This window comes from Phyllosticta citribraziliensis (genome assembly GCF_038025025.1).
Source record: "Phyllosticta citribraziliensis strain CPC 17464 chromosome Unknown J3D65scaffold_10, whole genome shotgun sequence".
NCBI lineage: Eukaryota > Fungi > Ascomycota > Dothideomycetes > Botryosphaeriales > Phyllostictaceae > Phyllosticta > Phyllosticta citribraziliensis.
The window spans coordinates 1,196,539-1,214,958 of record NW_027117347.1 but is presented as its reverse complement, the minus strand read 5'-3'; the positions used below and the strand labels follow the sequence as shown (position 1 = coordinate 1,214,958).

The 18,420-nt window shown below is 57.2% G+C and overlaps 7 protein-coding genes across 7 annotated transcripts; 3 read left to right on the top strand and 4 right to left on the bottom strand.

Moving 5' to 3' along the window:
• Positions 1 to 518: 518 nt before the first annotated feature.
• J3D65DRAFT_634563 (mitochondrial carrier domain-containing protein) lies at positions 519 to 2,572 on the top strand. The gene is made up of 3 exons (XM_066801239.1): positions 519 to 1,266; positions 1,361 to 1,409; positions 1,477 to 2,572. The coding sequence occupies exons 1-3, from the start codon at positions 994 to 996 to the stop codon at positions 2,148 to 2,150; spliced, it is 996 nt and encodes a 331-aa protein (XP_066652551.1). The 5' UTR covers positions 519 to 993; the 3' UTR covers positions 2,151 to 2,572.
• Positions 2,573 to 3,213: 641 nt separating this feature from the next.
• Positions 3,214 to 6,035, bottom strand: J3D65DRAFT_670386 (uncharacterized protein; the record flags this gene model as incomplete). The annotated part of the gene is made up of 3 exons (XM_066803281.1): positions 3,214 to 3,713; positions 3,783 to 4,181; positions 4,235 to 6,035. The coding sequence occupies 3 exons, from the start codon at positions 6,033 to 6,035 to the stop codon at positions 3,214 to 3,216; spliced, it is 2,700 nt and encodes an 899-aa protein (XP_066652550.1).
• Positions 6,036 to 8,001: 1,966 nt separating this feature from the next.
• J3D65DRAFT_634550 (sister chromatid separation protein-like protein) lies at positions 8,002 to 10,789 on the top strand. Its single transcript, XM_066801238.1, has 2 exons — positions 8,002 to 9,852; positions 9,947 to 10,789. The coding sequence occupies exons 1-2, from the start codon at positions 8,213 to 8,215 to the stop codon at positions 10,554 to 10,556; spliced, it is 2,250 nt and encodes a 749-aa protein (XP_066652549.1). The 5' UTR covers positions 8,002 to 8,212; the 3' UTR covers positions 10,557 to 10,789.
• A 78-nt stretch (positions 10,790 to 10,867) lies between these two features.
• Positions 10,868 to 12,499, bottom strand: J3D65DRAFT_634549 (major royal jelly protein). The gene is made up of 3 exons (XM_066801237.1): positions 12,196 to 12,499; positions 11,202 to 12,131; positions 10,868 to 11,107 (listed from the first exon to the last, which is right to left on the bottom strand). The coding sequence occupies exons 1-3, from the start codon at positions 12,320 to 12,322 to the stop codon at positions 10,956 to 10,958; spliced, it is 1,209 nt and encodes a 402-aa protein (XP_066652548.1). The 5' UTR covers positions 12,323 to 12,499; the 3' UTR covers positions 10,868 to 10,955.
• Positions 12,500 to 13,819, bottom strand: J3D65DRAFT_634541 (60S ribosomal protein eL42). Its single transcript, XM_066801236.1, has 4 exons — positions 13,763 to 13,819; positions 13,248 to 13,340; positions 13,009 to 13,193; positions 12,500 to 12,955 (listed from the first exon to the last, which is right to left on the bottom strand). The coding sequence occupies exons 1-4, from the start codon at positions 13,763 to 13,765 to the stop codon at positions 12,916 to 12,918; spliced, it is 321 nt and encodes a 106-aa protein (XP_066652547.1). The 5' UTR covers positions 13,766 to 13,819; the 3' UTR covers positions 12,500 to 12,915.
• A 725-nt stretch (positions 13,820 to 14,544) lies between these two features.
• Positions 14,545 to 16,471, bottom strand: J3D65DRAFT_71777 (hexokinase-domain-containing protein). The gene is made up of 3 exons (XM_066804114.1): positions 15,695 to 16,471; positions 15,186 to 15,640; positions 14,545 to 15,137 (listed from the first exon to the last, which is right to left on the bottom strand). The coding sequence occupies exons 1-3, from the start codon at positions 16,289 to 16,291 to the stop codon at positions 14,699 to 14,701; spliced, it is 1,491 nt and encodes a 496-aa protein (XP_066652546.1). The 5' UTR covers positions 16,292 to 16,471; the 3' UTR covers positions 14,545 to 14,698.
• Positions 16,463 to 17,464, top strand: J3D65DRAFT_71853 (uncharacterized protein). Its single transcript, XM_066804115.1, has one exon. It carries the CDS (start codon positions 16,634 to 16,636, stop codon positions 17,249 to 17,251), a length of 618 nt encoding a protein of 205 aa, XP_066652545.1. The 5' UTR covers positions 16,463 to 16,633; the 3' UTR covers positions 17,252 to 17,464.
• The last annotated feature ends 956 nt before the right edge of the window (positions 17,465 to 18,420 follow it).

The following is an 18,420-nucleotide window of genomic DNA, read 5'->3' as shown; positions in this document are numbered from 1 at the left end:
CAGCCTGGATGTTTATTGAGCGTTGTTGAACGTTCATCGTGAGAGTATTCAATGACGTCACAGGGCCGTAAGCGGGTTCCACCTGCACGCTGCAGGATGGAGTTTATTGAAAGCCTGAGCATGTGAAAGTGCTCTCTATACGACCGGAGGGGTTTGTCCCTTGGAGCTTGGCCTGAGCTCCTGGGACAAACGGACGGAGTTTGCAGCGGCAAAGGACGCGATACGGCTTTGGAGCTGGTCATGTTGGATGGTCCAAATGCGAAAGGTGACGAGGGCCAGAGGAGCGACGGGTAGCTGCAGCTGTCATGCGGATGGATAGTCCGAAACAAACGGTGGAGGAGGATGACAGGCCAAGGCGTCGAGGGAGTTGGAGTCCGCCCTCGGCCGCAGCCGTCGAGGCCGCGGGCCCGCGGTGACTCCAGCCAATAGGAGGCGACGACGAATCCGGGGCAGCTGGACCTCGGCATCTTCGGGCGCATGGCCATCACAAACAACATGTCAGTCCCATAGCATGACCTGAGTACCTCAATACATTGCCCTTCAGCCCGAGCCAAGCCCTACTCCCTCTGTCAATCAAAAGAGCCGCAACCCCGAATATTCTTTGGTGCTCCATTCCCTTCATCCACTGGCACAGCTTCATACTTTCTCCAGTCTTCCCCACACTTGCTCCTCCACACCCCGCTGCTCACGCCAAAAACCATCTTGTCACACTTTTCAACGCCACTTGTTGTTCTTTGTACATTTGTCTGTTACTACCGACTGTTCTTTTACCTCTTCCCACCTTTATCCATCCTACCCTCGACCGACGGCGCCCTAGAGGCATAGCACAAGCATCCAGAAGCCCGTATCAGCTGCAAAGTCCGGCCAAGACCCCGCGCTCAGCTCTCCTCCCTTCTCCCGACCCATTCTCTCTCCTCCCTCCGCCTCTCTTCTCTCCTCCCGGCGACCCTCCTTCCTCCCGAACGACCGCCTCTTCGCATCTTAGACGCCGCCATGGCTCCCTCGCCCGAATCCCACATCCCCAAAGGTGTCGCCGAGCACATTCCCTCGGCCGACGAGCTCAAGAAAGATGTCGTCGACGCGTCCAAGTCGAGTCTGCAGTCGCTGCGCGCGCTGGCGGCAGGAGCCGTCGGCGGAATCTGCGCCGTCGTCGTCGGACACCCCTTTGACCTAGTAAAAGTGCGGTTGCAGACGGCCGAGAAGGGCGTGTACACCGGGGCCATGGACGTGGTGCGCAGGACCATTGCGCGCGAAGGGTTGGCCAGGGTACGTGAATTTTGAACGTGGAAAAGAGAAGGGTCGTTGGCGAACAGGAGGGAAAAATGTCATATCAATCAAGGGGCTAACGCGCCATCTGCAGGGTCTGTACGCAGGCGTATCCGCGCCTCTGGTCGGCGTCACACCCATGTGTAAGTAAACCGCAACGCGGATTCATCCAACACCACGCACGGCACTAACACAACCCCTTGCCCACAGTCGCCGTGTCCTTCTGGGGCTACGACGTAGGCAAGCAACTCGTGTCGTCGTTCAGCACCGTCGAAAACAACCAATTCAGCGTGGCGCAAATCAGCAGCGCCGGCTTCTTCAGCGCCATCCCCATGACGCTCATCACGGCGCCCTTTGAGCGCGTCAAGGTGCTGCTGCAGATCCAAGGCCAAAAGACGCTGGCGCCGGGCGAGAAGCCCAAGTACAGCGGCGGCCTCGACGTCGTGCGCCACCTGTACCGCGAGGGCGGCGTGCGCTCCGTCTTCCGCGGCAGCGGCATGACGCTGGCGCGCGACGGGCCCGGCTCCGCCGCCTACTTCGCAACGTACGAGGTCATCAAGCGGCGGCTCACGCCCAAGAACGCCGACGGCTCGCCCGGCCAGCTGAGCCTGACGGCCGTCATGGCCGCCGGCGGCGCCGCCGGCGTCGCCATGTGGATCCCCGTCTTCCCCGTCGACACGGTCAAGAGCCGCCTGCAGAGCGCAGAGGGCAACCCCACCGTCGGCGGCGTCGTGCGGCAGCTGTGGAAGACGGGCGGCGCGCGCGCCTTCTTCCCCGGCATGGGCCCTGCCATGTGTCGTGCCGTGCCGGCCAACGCGGCCACGTTCCTGGGCGTCGAGGTCGCCCAGAAGGCCATGGGTAAGTTTTTTGGAGACGCCGAATAGAGTTGCGCGTGTATGTACGAGAGAGCCGGTCTTGGTTTGGAGAGCGTTAGAACTGCTGTTGTAGGGCCGATTGTTGGATACTGCGGGCACGGCATGTGAAAGGCGCGCGGTCAGGGGGAATGAGGGGAAGCGGATTGAATCAGGGGGCGGCCATGGACTCCGCCCGGGGAGGCCGCATCATCACCCGCTCACATTAATCCCCTGTCCATATTCTCGCGTCCGCGTTTGGTTTGTTTGGTTTTTACCCGCGTCTCGGGTTCATTCTTCACGCGCCGCATCAATCTCTCAGTCAGTTAGTCAGTCCTAGAGGCGTACATTCGTAGACAGGAAGGGAGGCAGGCAGGCGGGCAGGCGGCGTCACGATTCGCCCATCTTTGGATAATGCTACTACTTTCACGCCATTTATTTGCCACAAACCATCAGATATGCACATGTCCACATTCACCAGTCACAGTGGCAGGAGAGGATGAAAGATTGAGCCATTAAGATCGATTGAGGGGAACTTGATGACCACATTGGCAACTCTAAGCGTCTACATGCAGAGCGCTAGGAACGCGGCTCATGCAAGCAAGTCGCTGCTAGTTCGTGAAATGTGCAGTGCATGCATTGAGCAGGGTGCTTGCAACCAAGTTCATGCGCCTTTCAATCACGCGGGGTACGTGTGATATGTACATGTGAATGGGTAGTTTGATGGTCTTCATTCATTGTGAATATGGTTGGTCTTAATGTGTAAGCAAGCTAGGTGAAGGGGCAAGAGAAAGTCTTGGAAGAAGCAAGTTTGGGTAGGTTGTAAAGCACCGCCTCTTGTCCAATTCCAACTCCACGGGATCCGCCTTGGCCGCCACTACTGCCGTTGTGCCATTAATCTGGAATGTGGGAAATGTGAACAAGCAAGAAGAAAGGAAATAATGGGAGCCGTCATCGTGACCTTCGTCTATAAACCATGTTTGACGCGTATGAGCCTGCCGCAGAATTGGATCGGTAAGGATATTTGGAAAAGAAAGGGAAAGAACGCCATGTTTGATGTTGTGAAAAGGAAATCTCGTCCAATGCCAAGCTTGGTTCACCTCCTGGGTCGGTCTCGTGGTGAGTCGCCTCCCTGTTTGCCCAGAAAGTCGCCAGTGAATTTTTGGAACAGCTTGCCCGCAGTATTGCGTCCGGTCAAAAAGTCTTCAAACTTGTCTGCCAGCGGATCCTCGCCTCGCTGAGGAACAGGGTGCCCGGTGCGATCAAAGCGAGGAGGTAGGTCTATCGTTTCACCCGAGTCGATTGAGGACATGGAAGCAGAGCGACGTTTTTGACGCCGCCGATCCTGACGAGATGGTGGTCGGTCAAGTAGAGGATCATCAAAGGAGTCAAAGTCTCGTGGTGGTCGTCTAGGCCGGCGACGGCTTCGCAAATCTTCATAGGGCTCCGCAAATTCGTCGTCGACAAAGTCATTCGGATCAGGTCTCTCACTTCCTGGAGTGTCGGTGGGTTCCGGTAAGTCGAATTGGACTGTTTTGCCGGGTGATTTTGACGGGGGTGGTGCAGAGGAAGGCCTGAACTCCGGGTTTATACCATCTGCATGCGAGGACTCGTCAGCTTCCTGAACGTGGACTCATCCAGCAACCCCTCTAGCGGTTGACCCACCGGGATAAACGTGCTCAGGAACGGGCGGAGCACTCACATTGTCATCTCCGCGAATGTATCGCGGATCTGTGTAGAGCTGTTCTGGTTCCGGTTCAGGTGCGGCCTCGCGCGGAGGGGGAGGGAAGTACGGCGCTTCTGCTTGATACTGCGCTTCTGGGGGAACGAGCGGTGGCGCAGGACCCTCGCCATAATCGGGGCCATAGTCGGCTGGATTGTAAGGAGCTGGTGCGGCGTGCTGTGCCTCGTACATGGCACCAGGCGGAGGCGGAAACGCGTTGGTCTCTGGATAGTACGGGCCTGCGGCTTGAGGATATCCACCGCCAGGGTAGTTGGGATCTGCAGGGTAGCCATCGGCGTAGGGAGATCCATAGCGTTCCGGGCTGTATCTGTCCTCTTTGTCTGTCGCAATGTTAGTTTGGGCATCTAAAAATGCTAGAAGAGCGAGTCCTTACGCCTCTTCTCTTTCTCTGCTTTCTTGCGCTCTCTCCTCTTTGCGGCCTCGTGCGCGGCCACACCAGCCACTCCAGCGAGCGCGGCGGCCTCTGCGACTGCTTTGGATCGACTTCGACTGCGATTCTTTTTGGATCCGTGTCGACGGCCTCGATCCGAGTCGGAACCAGGAGAAGATGGACGTCTGCCTCGGTGGTCGGCAGGGTCATCTTGAAAACCAAGACTTCCAGAGCGACGACGACGGCTCCTGGCACCGGGCTCGGGGTAGATGGGATCACCACCGTATACTACAAGAGCTGGGTCACTCGCGGACGCTCTTCGAGATCCTGAGGGTACCGACCTGGATCTAGATCTTGACCTCGACCTTGATCTTGCCCTTGCCATTTCGACATCTTCCTTCTTTGCCCTGCTCTTTTCATAGAGGCCTGCCAATGCTGCCCCGCCCAAACCGGCGGCAGCGATAGGAGCGCCTGTGCGGACTCGGCTCCGACTCCGTGACTTCTTGCCCTTTCGACTCCGGGATCTGCTTCGGACGCGGTCGACGAGACCAGCAACTGCAGCAGTGGCCAGGCCAGCTTGGGCCACGCGGCGTTTGCGATGTTCAGGGTCCCTTTGACGACTGGATGACCTTTCCGGAGACTCGGACATGCTGAACTCCTCCTCCGAAACACCTTCAGCGACGGAGTGCCGACGTCGCCTTGATCTGCTGGCGCGCTCCATGACAGCCTCGGGATTTTGATTTTTGTTGTTACGGCTTGCAGCATAAGCAACTGCGCCAAGAGCTGCGAGGGCAGCGACTCCGGCCATCTTTCTCCCCCTGGATTTAGATCTGTGCTTGTGGCGATGACCTTCACGAGACCTGGAACGGGATGCACCCATGCGACTCTTTGCTCTGTTCAGGGCCTCGGCACCAACGGCGCCCAAGGCACCATAGCCCAGTGTTTGCCTCAGGTGAGGGCCGGGATTCTCGCCTTGCTTCCGACGATGATGCCTGAGCAGCTCGGATGCGCCAACGCCAGCCACAAGACCCTCGGCGATGTGCCGACGATGATGCTTGCCCTTTTTGCGATCAGAGGAACCAGACCTCCTGACGTACTCGTAATCATCGTCGCTGTACCAGTCGCGGTCAGGCGATGGGGAACGTGGTCCACGCCGGCGTCCACGATCGTCATCGTCTTCATCGTCGTCACGGCGCCTGCGAGTTCTCCGCTCGTAGTAATAATCATCATCACGGCGCAGGCGGTCGTCGACCTCTGAACGCTCGATGATTTCGTACTGAGGCTCCTCGCGCCTCAGAATAATCTGCTGCCGTTTCGGAGCCTCTTGTACTATGATGGGTTGCGGATTAGCTTGACGAATGACGATTGGCTGCGGCGGGGGATCCGGACGGGAGAAGAACTCAGTTGACTTGGAATACTTCTCAAGCGCATAGGGTTCCTTTGAGTCGTCGACCTCGCGCTCGATGGTGTAGTGGCGGACCCTCTGAGGTGAAGGTGAACGCTCGCGTTCGACGGAGATGCGATACTCGTGACGAGGAGAGCCAGGTTCTTCTTCACCAACGTAGCGGTACTCGCGCACTTCAGCCACGTCACGGTCGTCGTCGACATATCTTCGAATGACGGCAGGTGACGAGTCGCGGTCTCTGGTGACTATTCTCGTCTCCTCGACATCAACTTCGTCGTGCCAAGAAGATCTGTCGGGTGCCTTGTACCGTCGAATCACGGTGGAACCAGGCCGGCGCGAGCTGTGGGAGCCCACGTCCCAATCGCGCTCGCGTTCGCGCTCCTTGTAGAGGATTGACATGACGACCAAGTGCGGAGTCCAAGGCAGCAGTGGTGGTCGAGGTTAAAGGTCGAGGTGAGTCCAGAAGATGGAGATGGCAGATGGTGGTGGTAGCAGTCAACGGGAAGTAGTGTAGCAGATAGAGAGGTCCAGCCAGGCCCGTGGAGAGGATTGCCGAGCGGGCGCGATGATGGTTGGACGGGGGCGGCGGGCAGGCGGGTGGATGCTCGCGGGGGAGGGGAGGATGAGGAATGCGAGGCAACCTGAGGTGGTGCCGATCGCTGTCGGGTTGCGTTGCGTGCCTCGACGCGACAAAATGTAGAGGAAGGGAAAAAAGAAATCTGCAAACTGGCTGCACCAGGCTGCGAGATGAAGAGAGGTTCGGACGGGAGCGACGGGAGTGGCGAGCGGGAGAGGGCGAGAGCAGAGAGTTAGGCGGCGGGAGCTGCTTGGGCACCGGCAGCTTCCCAGTTCTGCGAGCTTCTCTTTGGGATCATATGACGTCCGCCTGCATCAAGGGAACCCTCTGGTCAGTCTGCTATATCTATCTACTGCTCAGCTCCTCGGTCTGTGTCATCCACTCGGTAATGTAGCTGTCGTCAGCCCAGCCCCCTCGAGTCGACGCCCCTCAATCCCCGCCAACCGACATGGTTTGAAATCGTCGGTCCCTCGAGTACAACCTTACAGAGACCCATGACTTGAAACGGGCCGCGGGTCCGTCAGCCACTGGTAATCGCTCCCTCCATCGCCGCTGTCAGACTGCCTGCAGCGCATTGTGGCTTTGCTGTCTGTCTGTCTGCCTGCTTGCCCACCACCACCGGTCTGCCCTCATGCCTATCCTCGCCTCCGCCTGGCGCTGGGCGCTGACTGCCGTCGATCCCATGCTTGTCCTGGGCAAACACCTCGACCATCTGCCTACCGTTGCTGGTCCTTGTTGAAACGTCGCCTGTGTTGGGCTCTGCGCCTTTTTCGTGTCTGCCCAACGGCCCCTGGAGAAGCGGCCATAGCCGTCTGCTTCTGCGACAGTGGTTCAGATGTGATTTTTCATTATTTTCAGCCATGGCAATTTGTCGTCGGCAACGGCCCGTCGAGCAGGGAACGCACGCGGGTCTTGTCCGTCATGGTCGGGGACTCACCCAGTCATCCCCAGCTCATGTCCCTGAACGTGGCGCTGACCCGCCTCATACTTCCTGCTTCACGTCAGATGCTTTAGCGCCCGTCGGCTTCGTCTTCCGTATGCTCTTTCCATGTTTCACGCGAGCCAAGCCCACCCACATGCTCTGTAGCCACCGCCGTGCAATTCGCATGTCGACATGTTTGCCTTTACCAGCCGCCTCATTGCTGATTGACCGGTCGCTGGAGCCTGCCGTGTGCTCGGCCAATCAAATTGGTCGAAGATGGCCTTCTTTCAGGGAGTGCTTTCGCAAAGGCAAAAATGATGTCTCCAAACAAGGAGTAAAGGATGTGACGGATCGATCAGAGACCCAAGAAAAGACATATGTATTCGACTGCCGAGGAAAGTGCAGGGATTTGATCGAAGATTACCAGGCGGATAATTGTCTTGTCGAAAGATGGTCAAACAACTCGTATGTGGAAACTTTCTGTTATCGAAAGACTTGACAGGAAAAGTACAAAGCATCTATGATTGGTGCCGGACGGGGCCAAAGACAGGGTGAAAAGAAGTTGGCTCCTGCAGCCAAGGCCCAAGCAAACCATGGGGCAGCTTGGGTTTGCTAGCAATCGTTCGCACTGTGCCGTGTGCAGGAGGCCGTGTTGGTGGAATCAAGACAGTCCGGTGGCTGTCGCAGCCTAGGTTATGTCTATCGCAGGCAAGCTGTAAGATGTAGAGATGTTGCGCAAGACAGGAGCAGAGACTGGAAAGCACCAGCACAGAGACGGGGCCCGGGCAGGAAGTTCCCGGCTTAGTAAGCGCTCACGTGCTCGTTGCCTGGCAGGCTGGCGCCAAGACGCTAAGAAGCTGCGGCCATGTTTACCAGTGCCTTTTGCCATGACCGCACCCATCGTCCCGTCACTCCCACAAAGCCGATGCACCAACGTGTCAACGCCTACCGGGATTCTGCATCGCGACCCTCCTCCACTCACCTCCTCCGCAGAGCCTCTCCGCCACTTCCGACCTGCTGCCCTTACCTCTCACCTGGTCACTGACGTCGTTTGCCACTGCAGCCTATCGGCACAACATGGACGAAGAACATCTTCTCCCGGGCTTCAATCCCAACTCCGTCACTGCGCCGCGCTTGCGCTCGATACTCATCCAGCACAACGTTAGATACTCGTCTTCTGCGAAGAAGCCAGAGCTGGTTGCGCTCTTCAACGAATACGTGCTGCCCCAAGCTCAACAGCAACTGGCAGCGCGCTCCCAGACCAAGCGCTCCGCTCGCGGCATCGTTGATGTTCCCTCAAGCAGAGAAAACAGTGTAGCTGGTAGCGTAGCTGGGGAAGAGAGTGACGGGAGTGAGGTTCCTTCGTTGCGTCCACCGGAGAGCGTTCGTCGTAGTACACGCCGCTCTACAAGGGAACCAACAGCCGAAAGCGAAGCGTCGTCGTACTATTCCAATGCCACTCGCCGCACCACAAGACGAACAGCCAGGGCAGAGACTGAGGAGAGCGAGGCGCCATCCGTCACCCCGAGTGTCGCGCGCAGAAACACCCGACGCACGACAGCATCTGTCGAACCGGACTTAGACCTCACACCCGTCCCGCGAGAGCAACAACAGCGTTTGACGTCCAAGCGCACTTCGACCAAACATGCTCGGGCCCAAGAGTACGAGTTTGATGAACAGCCGCCGCCTCCGAGACGATCACGTCCATCCACGGCCAACACCCCTCAAGTACAATACGAGGAAGACCATAGCAGCCCTTTCACTCAGGACAATCCATTTCAGAGTGGCTCACCAGAGCCAAGGGCATCTGATCGGGATCGAAGGAGGTCGCTTGGCGCGGATGGCAAAGAGAGACGCAAATCGTCAAGCAGGCGCAAAACGGACTATGCCAATGTCCACCAGGAAGAGGATGTTACCGTGCCTTCTTCAAGCACGTTTGAAGCTCCGAGACTCAGGCGGAAGAAGGAGCCAAGCCCCGTGCCGGAGCAGGAAAGCGAAAGCGAAGCAGGAGCCCAAGTCGAGGATGGCGACACTGGCGAAGAGTTCACTCCAGAAGAACAGCTCGAGTTAGTTCGGGAACGCGCAAAGAATGGGCAAGTGGACATCCTTCCTCCGCGGCGGAACAAGGTCGCCCGACAAACGCCAGCGGCACTAAAGACTGCCCCGTGGGCAATTCTTGTGGCACTTCTTGGAGGGTTTGCGACTTGGTGGAGACAAGAGAAGCTTGAAGTTGGTTACTGCGGAGTCGGCCGACCGTCAACCTCCATTGCCGGCTTGGAGATCCCCGAATGGGCGCAGCCGCTGGAAGTTCTTCAGCCACAATGTGAGCCTTGTCCTCAGCACGCCTACTGCTACCCGAAACTCCACACCACTTGCGATCCGGACTTTGTGCTCAGACCACATCCACTCTCTTTCAATGGCCTGGTGCCACTGGCTCCTACCTGCGAGCCAGATGGCGAGAAAGCTCGCAAAGTCAAGGCTGTGGCCGATCGTGCTGTTGAGGAACTGCGGGAAAGGAATGCCAAGTTTGAGTGTGGAGATCTCGTGGACGACACTGGAAAGCATGCACCAGGCCCCGAAATCAATGAGGCAGAGCTCAGGCTTGAGATGGCCACGAAACGCCGCCGTGGAATGTCTCAAGGTGAATTCGATGACCTCTGGGCTAGCGCGATTGGAGAAATTACTGGCCGGGATGAGATCGAAAGCAAGGTGGACGGGTAAGTGGAGTTCCCCTTTGTCTCCTAAGTTATCTACGATCATCTACTGAATGACGGCCTTGACTAATCAGATACGGCGTCGTCCATCCAACAGAGACACTGGAAGACGCATACTCGTCTCCACAAGCCTCGCCCGAATGTCACTCGCCTGCGCCGCCCGACGATCCGTCCGACTCGCGCTGGTCAGACATCTTTGGAAGCTTATGAGCACCGTCATGGCCTTTGGCGCCTACGTTTACGTCACATCCTCGATACGCTACAGGCGCACGACGGAAGATAAGGCCAAGACGCTGGCCAAAATTGCCTTGGACAAACTAGCTGTGCAGGCAGCGCTGCATGCGCAGGACCCTCACGCCTTTCCAGAGAGTTTCATCTCCATGGCGCAGCTTCGTGATGATGTCCTCAGGGACGAATTCTCGACCAATAGAAGAGCGAAGGTGTGGGAAAGGGTTCAGCACAAGGTGGAGCAGAATTCCAATGTTCGGCCCAGCGTGCGGGAGAGCAGGAGCGGCGACGTCAGCCGCGTATGGGAGTGGATTGGTGCCGTGGCCGCCATTGAAGACAAGTCGACGCCGTTGGCACGCAGCGTTCACGAGAGTAACAGGCTGAGTGGTGTTGGATATGTTGACAGTCCTAGCCAGCAACTGATCAAAGAGGATACGGGCCAGCAAAGGAACTGGGACGAGGGAAGGCCAATCTACTGAGCGCTCCCGTTGGACAGAAATCAAACATGGGTCGGTTGCTTTACGCATCTTGCATTTCTTTGCTCGCCTGCATTGACGAATGAATGTTTCGCTTCTTCGAAGAACTTGGCTAGTGAAGGTGAGCTAGGATTTGCTCACAAACCTTTGCGATCTGCGATGTGCTCGCTTGATGAATTCCTGACTTGTGCAAAGTGTGGTATGTAGGTAGCTTAGGTAGTGAAAATGAAAATTCAATGTGTGAAGCCTGAGAATGCAGACATGACGAGAGTGACACGCAGGCTTGTAGAAATTTTCATGGTCCATCTTCAAGAGGTGGGACCAAACCGCATGAATTCATATATCGATGATGTGAATTGATAGCCTGCGATGGCTCTTTTTACATGCACGCTGCTGAATCCTTCAACGCCGCGTGATCTTCCTCCCACCGTCTGGCAATGGCACCCTGAACAGCGAGTACGGCTTTTTCCTGTTGTCGTTTCCACTGTTGAAGCCCGGCGCCAGGTTCAGCTGATTGTTAGTGAAGTAGAGGTAGCCGTCGGCGGCGATGGAAACTGCGCACACGCAATCAACAAGTCAACACCCACTCCAAGTCGTCCGCTCACGCAATACAAGGGGGGAGGAGAGAGAGAGGCCGCGATCACTCACACGTGTCAACCCAATTGATCCGCGGATCCCTAACCAACGTCCCCGTCGTCCCGTTCTCAACACTGTACCAGCCCACGGCATTCTGCTCCATGCTGCCCCAATACACCAGCCCGCGGTCGTCGCTCTCCATGCCGTCGCTGAACCCCTTTTGCCCGAGCGAGACGACGGCGCCCTGTGCCTGCAACTCGCTTCCCCGCTGCAGCGCCGCCGTCGGCACCCCGTACAGCGCGCGCGACGCCAGCGGACAGTAGAACAGCGTCGCGCCATCCGCGCTCAGCGCGATGCCATCGGCGCCCGTCGATATGAATGTCAGCTCTCCGCCATTCGACGCGTACAGCGGCGTCCCCCACACGCTGGGCACGAATTGCGGCTCAGCGCGCGTCGACGGGTGGCCGTCAAGGCGGCGCCAACTGTCGCCAGAGGCTAGATCGACGACGACGAGCGCGTCGGCGCTGGAGTCCGTGATGTACGCGAGTCCAGCGCGCACGTCGACGCGCACGTCGTTGAGGTAGGACGACGGGGGCGCGACGTCCGGCGGGAAGACGACGGTCTGGAAGACGGAATCGGTGGACAGGTCGACGCCGACGAGTTTGGGCCCGCCGGGCGCGGGGGCCGGGACCTGCGCGCCGCTGCGCGGGTCGATGGCGCGGCCGGTGTCGAGGATCCACAGCCGGTCCAGCGCGTCTATGACGACGGACTGCGCGCCGATGAGGTGCGTTGTGAGGGCGGCGCCGGTCGCGGGCGTCGTGCTGTAGTTGATGGCGCCGCCGGGCGGGTTGTTGATTTCGAGAGATGGGTACGCCCGCTCCGTGTTGTTTGGGAGCAGCTCCGCTACCGTGTATTTGCGGTTGGTCCCCGTGTTGGTGTTGCTGGCGTCAAGGCCTGGTGGGTAGTTGGAGAATTTGCGGCCGGTCGACGACACGGCGATGCCTTGGAGGTGTCAGTTTGGGGGATGCTAGTCAAGGATAATCTGATCTCTTCTGCCGGGAATTACCAGTGGGGAATTGGTCGTAGTAGAGGTGAACCAGTTCCAGTGGTGGTCCGGCAACACCTGGGTCAGTGAGGTCTTGGGCGAGGCCCAAACCCACGATGAAAACTCCAATCAACGCGGAACGCATCATATGGAATGCCGTGAATCACTCTCGCCATGACTGGGGTAGGAAAACGGGACATATAAATCGTGGATGAAGTGAGGGGACAACCAAGTCGGACTTAGCAGCCAAGCCGAGTTGAGGGGAAAAGCTCTACGTCATGAGCGACAACGATGCAGGTACAGCATAAAAAGGTCAAGATTGGTGGCACGGTATTGCCTGGATTCGTCTAAGCCTCGATACCGAACGGGCTAAGAAGTGGAGAGGCGCGGGAAGAACCTCACCCAAGCGCAACGCTGGGATACATTCGGGAAGATCCCACCATCCCGCCTCGCCTGCATTCGCCGTAGCCACTGCCAAGGTCTTGACGGGGGACATGGAGAGGTTCTTGTTCGTGGTCGTTTCGTCCGTTCGCACGTTTGTTGGCCGTGTCGCTATTGCATGCCTCAATCCAGGTTGTATTGGTGTTTTTCATTGTGTCATAGAAACCCAGGTCTTTTTGACCACAATACCCGTCCACGCCGATTTTGTGGCGAACGTACCCATCCGTCATCCGCTGAAGTGAACCCCCCGAGCGCACCACACGAACCCATGCCGAGGACATGCAAAAGGAGAGAAACCGCTTAGAAGACAAGCGCGGCACCCTTGGTCTTCTTGTCACCACTGTAAAACTGTGAGCAGGCTGCAGGAAAGAGTGGATCCTCGAATCAACGTACCCAAGCTCGAAGTGCTTGCAGCGCTTGAGGGCGAGCTGGGCCTTGGTCTTGCAGACGGTGCATTCCAATCTCAGGACGACCTTCTTGGTGGTCTTGGCCTTCTTGTGGAAGACGGGCTTGGTCTGACCACCGTAACCGCTCTGCTTTCTGTCATAACGACGCTTTCCCTGGGCGTACAGCGAGGCCTGTGGATTCGTATATCAGCCGTGCTCCGGTCCATCGAGACGCAGATGTTCTACCTTGCCAGCCTTGTACTGGGTGACCCTGTGCTGGGTGTGCTTCTTGCAACCCTTGCCCTTGCAGTAGGTCCGCCTCGTCTTGGGAACGTTGACCTGAAGGTATCTTGTGTCAGCGAGCTGATCGACCTTGATGCGAATCATGAGCAGTCTGCCGGCTCCATCCAAATGTAGTCCTTATGGTGTGTAAAGATGCAGGCCATGTCGATGTCATCGGTCGCCACCGCGGTGTGGGAGAGGTCGTCTCGGATCAGCGCCCTTCGTTGCGCTTTCGATACGTCGTCGGCAAGATCGTGAACTTCCTCTTTGAAGACTCTTTTCAAGTACGACTACGGCGCCGCTCTTCAATCGTCGAACCGATGTCTTTTGTGCGTGGAGAATTTCCGAGTCGAGCTGGCGCGTGGCTCGTGGTGTCGAAGTCGTCGTTCGCAGGGCGCCAGGACAAGTTTTGGATGGAGCCGGCGGGCAGATATCCTGAATGCATCTTCGGCATCGAGATCAAGGGTCAGGAAGCTTACCATCTTGACTGTTGTTGGGGGTCACGGATGGTTGGTGGTGAGTCGTTGGCGGGTGTCGTCCTTGTCAAGGTCGCAATCATTTTCGCCGGTCGTTTGTGTGGGTTCGGCAGTCCGGCTCCCGCGCACGTGACGCGGCAACCACCACCTCTAGGTCGACCACTCAGCTCATCAAGTCTGTGGACGCATGCAGATCTTGGGTTTGCATCTTATCCATTCTTGATCTTTGTCTCGGTCTTTGTTGGTGGACATATCGTGCTATGAATTTCCCCGGCTCTCGAGTCTCCAACACCCCAACTGTTTGAATAACACGCCTTTGTGTGCCTCTCGAGTCAGCCGCGATTGGTTTTCCAAAACATGGTCTCTGTCATGGAGCATTTCACAGCGAGTGATTGGAACCAGGTGGATATCCTACGAGAGACCCATGCTGCCTTCATGTGCAGCGGAATCCGAACACTGTCAAATCCCTTCAGTGCCATGGTTTTCGAAGCGCTTGGGCTTTGCGGAACCTCGTAAGTTCAAATCCGTCAGATTTGTACCACTTGGGCTCGATTACTCTTGGTCTTGCGACTGGTCCTTTCTGAAGTATACCGCTGCACGGCCCAAAATCACAGATTACTTGCAAAGAGCGAGTGCGGAAAGTCTCGTTGTGTCAGCAGTCATCATGTGCGTCGTGTCATAAAATATGCTGATTTGGCTTTTGCAACAAGGGTCTATTGTTAGGTCTATTTCATTCCTCTGTATCGTAAAGCGCCATACTGGGTAGGTGAGTATCCAATAGAAAACCCCCCATCAACTTAAGAATAAAACGCTGCCTGTGCTCCTCCGCTTCGCTCATTCGCTGCACAGTCTATTGACAATTCGTTTCTCAGAACCACACCAAATTCAATGGTCCGATTCCGTCATTCAAGCATGCATCCAAACAAGTCCAAGTCAGACTTATTTCTTGGCGTGGTGACCCGTTCCCTCGAGCAGGCCCTGCGGGTCGCGAATACCCGCGTGGTTGCCCTCCTCAACACGCTTGAGAGTCAAGGCAGCAATCAGGGCAGCGCCAACACCGGAACCGTCCTCGGCGGGAAGGATCTCGATCAAGTCCTTCTGGCTCTTGGCCCAGTCAAAGATCTCACGCAGCGCCTGCGCGCCGCGGGCCTTGAAGTGTGGGTACTTGTTGAACACGGAGCCGTCGGCGCCAACGTGAGCCTCCTTCCAGCCCTGCTTCTTGCAGATAGCGGCAACACCGCAAGCCGAGAGGCGAGCAGCACGGGTGCCGATCAGCTCAGCCAGCCGACGGCACAGCTCGAGCTCAGGCTTGTTGAGCCTCAAGCCAAGCTTGTTTTGGAAGAGGTCGGCAGTCTCCGAAAGGTTCTCAAAGGGGTCCCTGGGCTTGGTCAGAACATGTTGCAAAACAAATGACACGGATGCTCACTCTTCGATAGTAGCCAAGAAGGAAGCGTCCATGGTGTAGGCCTTCTTCAGCTTGGTAATGTCCTGGCCCTCAAACAGGTGAGCGGCCGGGTCACTGTGCAAGTCGACGAGGACGAGACGGAAGACCTCGCCAAGGTAGAGACCGGCAATCATCTTCTCAAACGACTGCTGGCCGGGACGGGGAGATTCCTTGTCAATGATGACATCGTACTTGGTCCTAGGAAGAACGACGTGCTCATTGTCAAAGGCACCCCACTCGCAGTTGATGGCCATGGGCATGTCTGCGGGGAGGTTCATGTGGTCAATCTTAGGAATGGATCCGCACTTCTCCATGTAGGCGGCGTTGCATCCAGTGCCGAAAATGCAGCCAATCCTCATGCGGGGGTCGGTGTAGGCGGAAGCAATGAGAGTACCGGTGGTGTCGTTGATCAAAGCACTGAGCTTGATGGGGACGCCCTACACACGAAATGTAAGCAGAGCCGCCAGAGAGATTGCTGGACCACAACGTACCCTCTCCTTGAGGGCAGCCTCGAACGGAGGAACGACATCCTTGCCCTCGACGCCGTCAATGTCGAAACCCTTGGTCCACCGTTGCAGCACACCGTGGTCAATGTAATCCTGGGTTGCCGGGTAGGAGAAGGTGAAACCCAGGGGAAGAGCGTCGGGCTTCTTGCCCTCGTGGTGGTAGTCCACAAATTGTTGCAGGCAGTCTGCGACGTAGCCCCAAAGTTCCTCAGCCGTGCCAGACTTGAGCTCCTCTGGCATTCTGTACTTGGATTGTATAATCTCGAATTCTCCCTTTGCCTCTGGCAGGTGGATCTCGCAAACGCGCAGGTTGGTGCCACCCATGTCCAGGGCAAGGAATGTGCCCGTCTCGTCGCCCGTAGGGAAACCCATGCACCACGTCGGAATCATGGGAATGCTGCCACCCTCTTTGGTGAGGCCCTTCTCCAGCTCCTTGACAAAGTGGTCCGTGATCTCCGTGAGCTTGCTCGTGTCGACGGTGAAGATGGACTCGAGGTGCTGGATCGTCTGGAGGAGATCCTTGGGCACATCGGCCATGGAACCCTTGCGCGAGGGCGGCTTCCTGGGACCGAGACCGACCATGGTGGGCGAATGTGGTGAGGAGTCGTGGAAAAGCGAGGCTGAGGTGAGAGGTGAAGATAGGAGGGGAAAGACGCCAACTCGGACTGGAGAGCGCGGCTAGGATGTTAAAAGTGGAATTGAGACCTTTTTCGATAGTGATGGGTTAGCTCGAGCGCAGACGAACGATGAGGGGTTGAATAGCGTCAGGATTTTGCGGTATCAACGTGAGCTCAGGTGAGTAATGAGAGGAGGGGCCGATTGAGAGCCGCGGCTGCGCAAGGCGCTGGAGACGACGGATATGCAGCAGGCAGGGCAGAAGACGGTGGAATTGGTGATCCCTGATGTCACAGCCCTCGCCTTGACATGACGAGACGGACAATGAGCGTCGACCTGGCTGGCTGTCTCCTCTGCCGGCTGCCCCGCTGGCTGGCTCGAAGCCCCACCATTGGCAGGACGGGGTGGGGGAATTGGTTGGGTCGAGTCGTGACGGAAGAAAACGGACGGCGACTTACTGGGCTAGCAGGGAGCAGGAGTTCTGGAGCTGTCAGAAGACGACGGGACGGCTCGATGACAGGCGGCGGACGAGGAAATTTATTGTTGAGCTGCAGCGCGATGACGGCACTGCAAACCCCCCAGGGCCCCCGACGACCGACCAATTGTGGAGCCCCAAGAGCTTCCCATTCCACTGCCCGAAGCTCTTCATCCCGCTGTGATGGATGCGCGACAGAGTTCCTGCATCCTCCTGTCGCTCTACGTCTGCGGCTCCCGCATCCCTGTCTCGTGCAGCCGGGACAAACATTTTATTGCAACTTCAACGACCACTGCCTCCCCTCGACTCCGCAGCCGCCGATGCCGCCAGAAGCCGCGGCACCATGGCACCACCTCGAGCTCCTTCAGGGCCTGGCTGAGCTCCCACAGGGTCCTTGCGGAAAACATTCGGCGAGAACCCCGCCGTGGCGACCTGACTGCAGCTCACATTGAAGTCCAATGCGAATGATTGTGGTCAATGGTTGTGTTGTGGGAAGAGCGCGGTAGCTGCTGCGCATGCGCACTCGTCAGCAGGCCGCGGGCCTCCGTAGGCATTGCGCTCGCGCGGACGGCGTTGCGCTTGCGCGGACTTACGCATGTACAGTTTCCGGGGCCTTTGCGAGGGTATTTGCAGTTTTTGTCACAGCAGGGTGTCGATTTTCGCGCCGGAAGTAAGTTCAAATTCGTGCGCAATCGCTGTAGACGTGTCGATTTTCGCAGCGAAATATGGCGCCGCGCATTGGTGCCGCGCTGGGAGCATTCGACGCTGTGACGGACCTTGCCTAAAAATGTCTCCATGACAGACGGGAATCAAAGCCTCCTGCACCCACTTCTATGCGAACATAGAAGCCATTGACTTGAATGTCATCCAAGCTTGATAGGCTTTCTAGCAGCAGCTGAAGCTACATTCATCACGGCTTCATTGTCAACATTAGAGGGCCGGACACGTCGTTTCGCCTTCGCCTCCCTCCCCTTTCCATGATTTGCGACTTTCTGCGAAGCAAAAGTTGATGGCTTGCAGGACAGACAAGAAACTATCGGCGCGGATGCGGTGGTTTCAACCAGTGGTTGTGGTGGGAAACATGACCCTGATGTCTCTCCCAAGGCGAAGCCCGCGTCTTCGCAACACCACTAGGCCTATGCATCAAAAGTTATATTTCCCGAAACACCTGGAAAACGTCTTCGATTAATCATGCAATGGTATCTATGAGCCGCTACTGCGTTATAGGAAGTATGCTGTCGCCGTGGGTCGTTGCCAAATGCGAAGTGTAGGTGTGGTGAAGCTGGGACTCTGGGAAGACCCTTTCAACCACAAGGATCACCAGAGTTTGAAGAGATTGTTTTGCATAAGAGCTGGGGAGCATTGTTCAGGGCAAGATCTCATTCGCATACACGTTTGAAAGGAGTAGGTCACCTGCGCGCACAGCGCACTCCTACTTCAATAAAGATTCACAAATGTGCGACTGCGCTTCGCTGCCTGGCACACCCGCCCTTTCAGGGGGGTCTCTCCCCGTGGACCCCCCTTATATGGCGACATCATCGACGACTCATCGACTCATTGTGGGCGACTCAACAGGCTGACCCAGCTGCCTTTTGTCAGTCCTCCTCCAACCACCCCACCG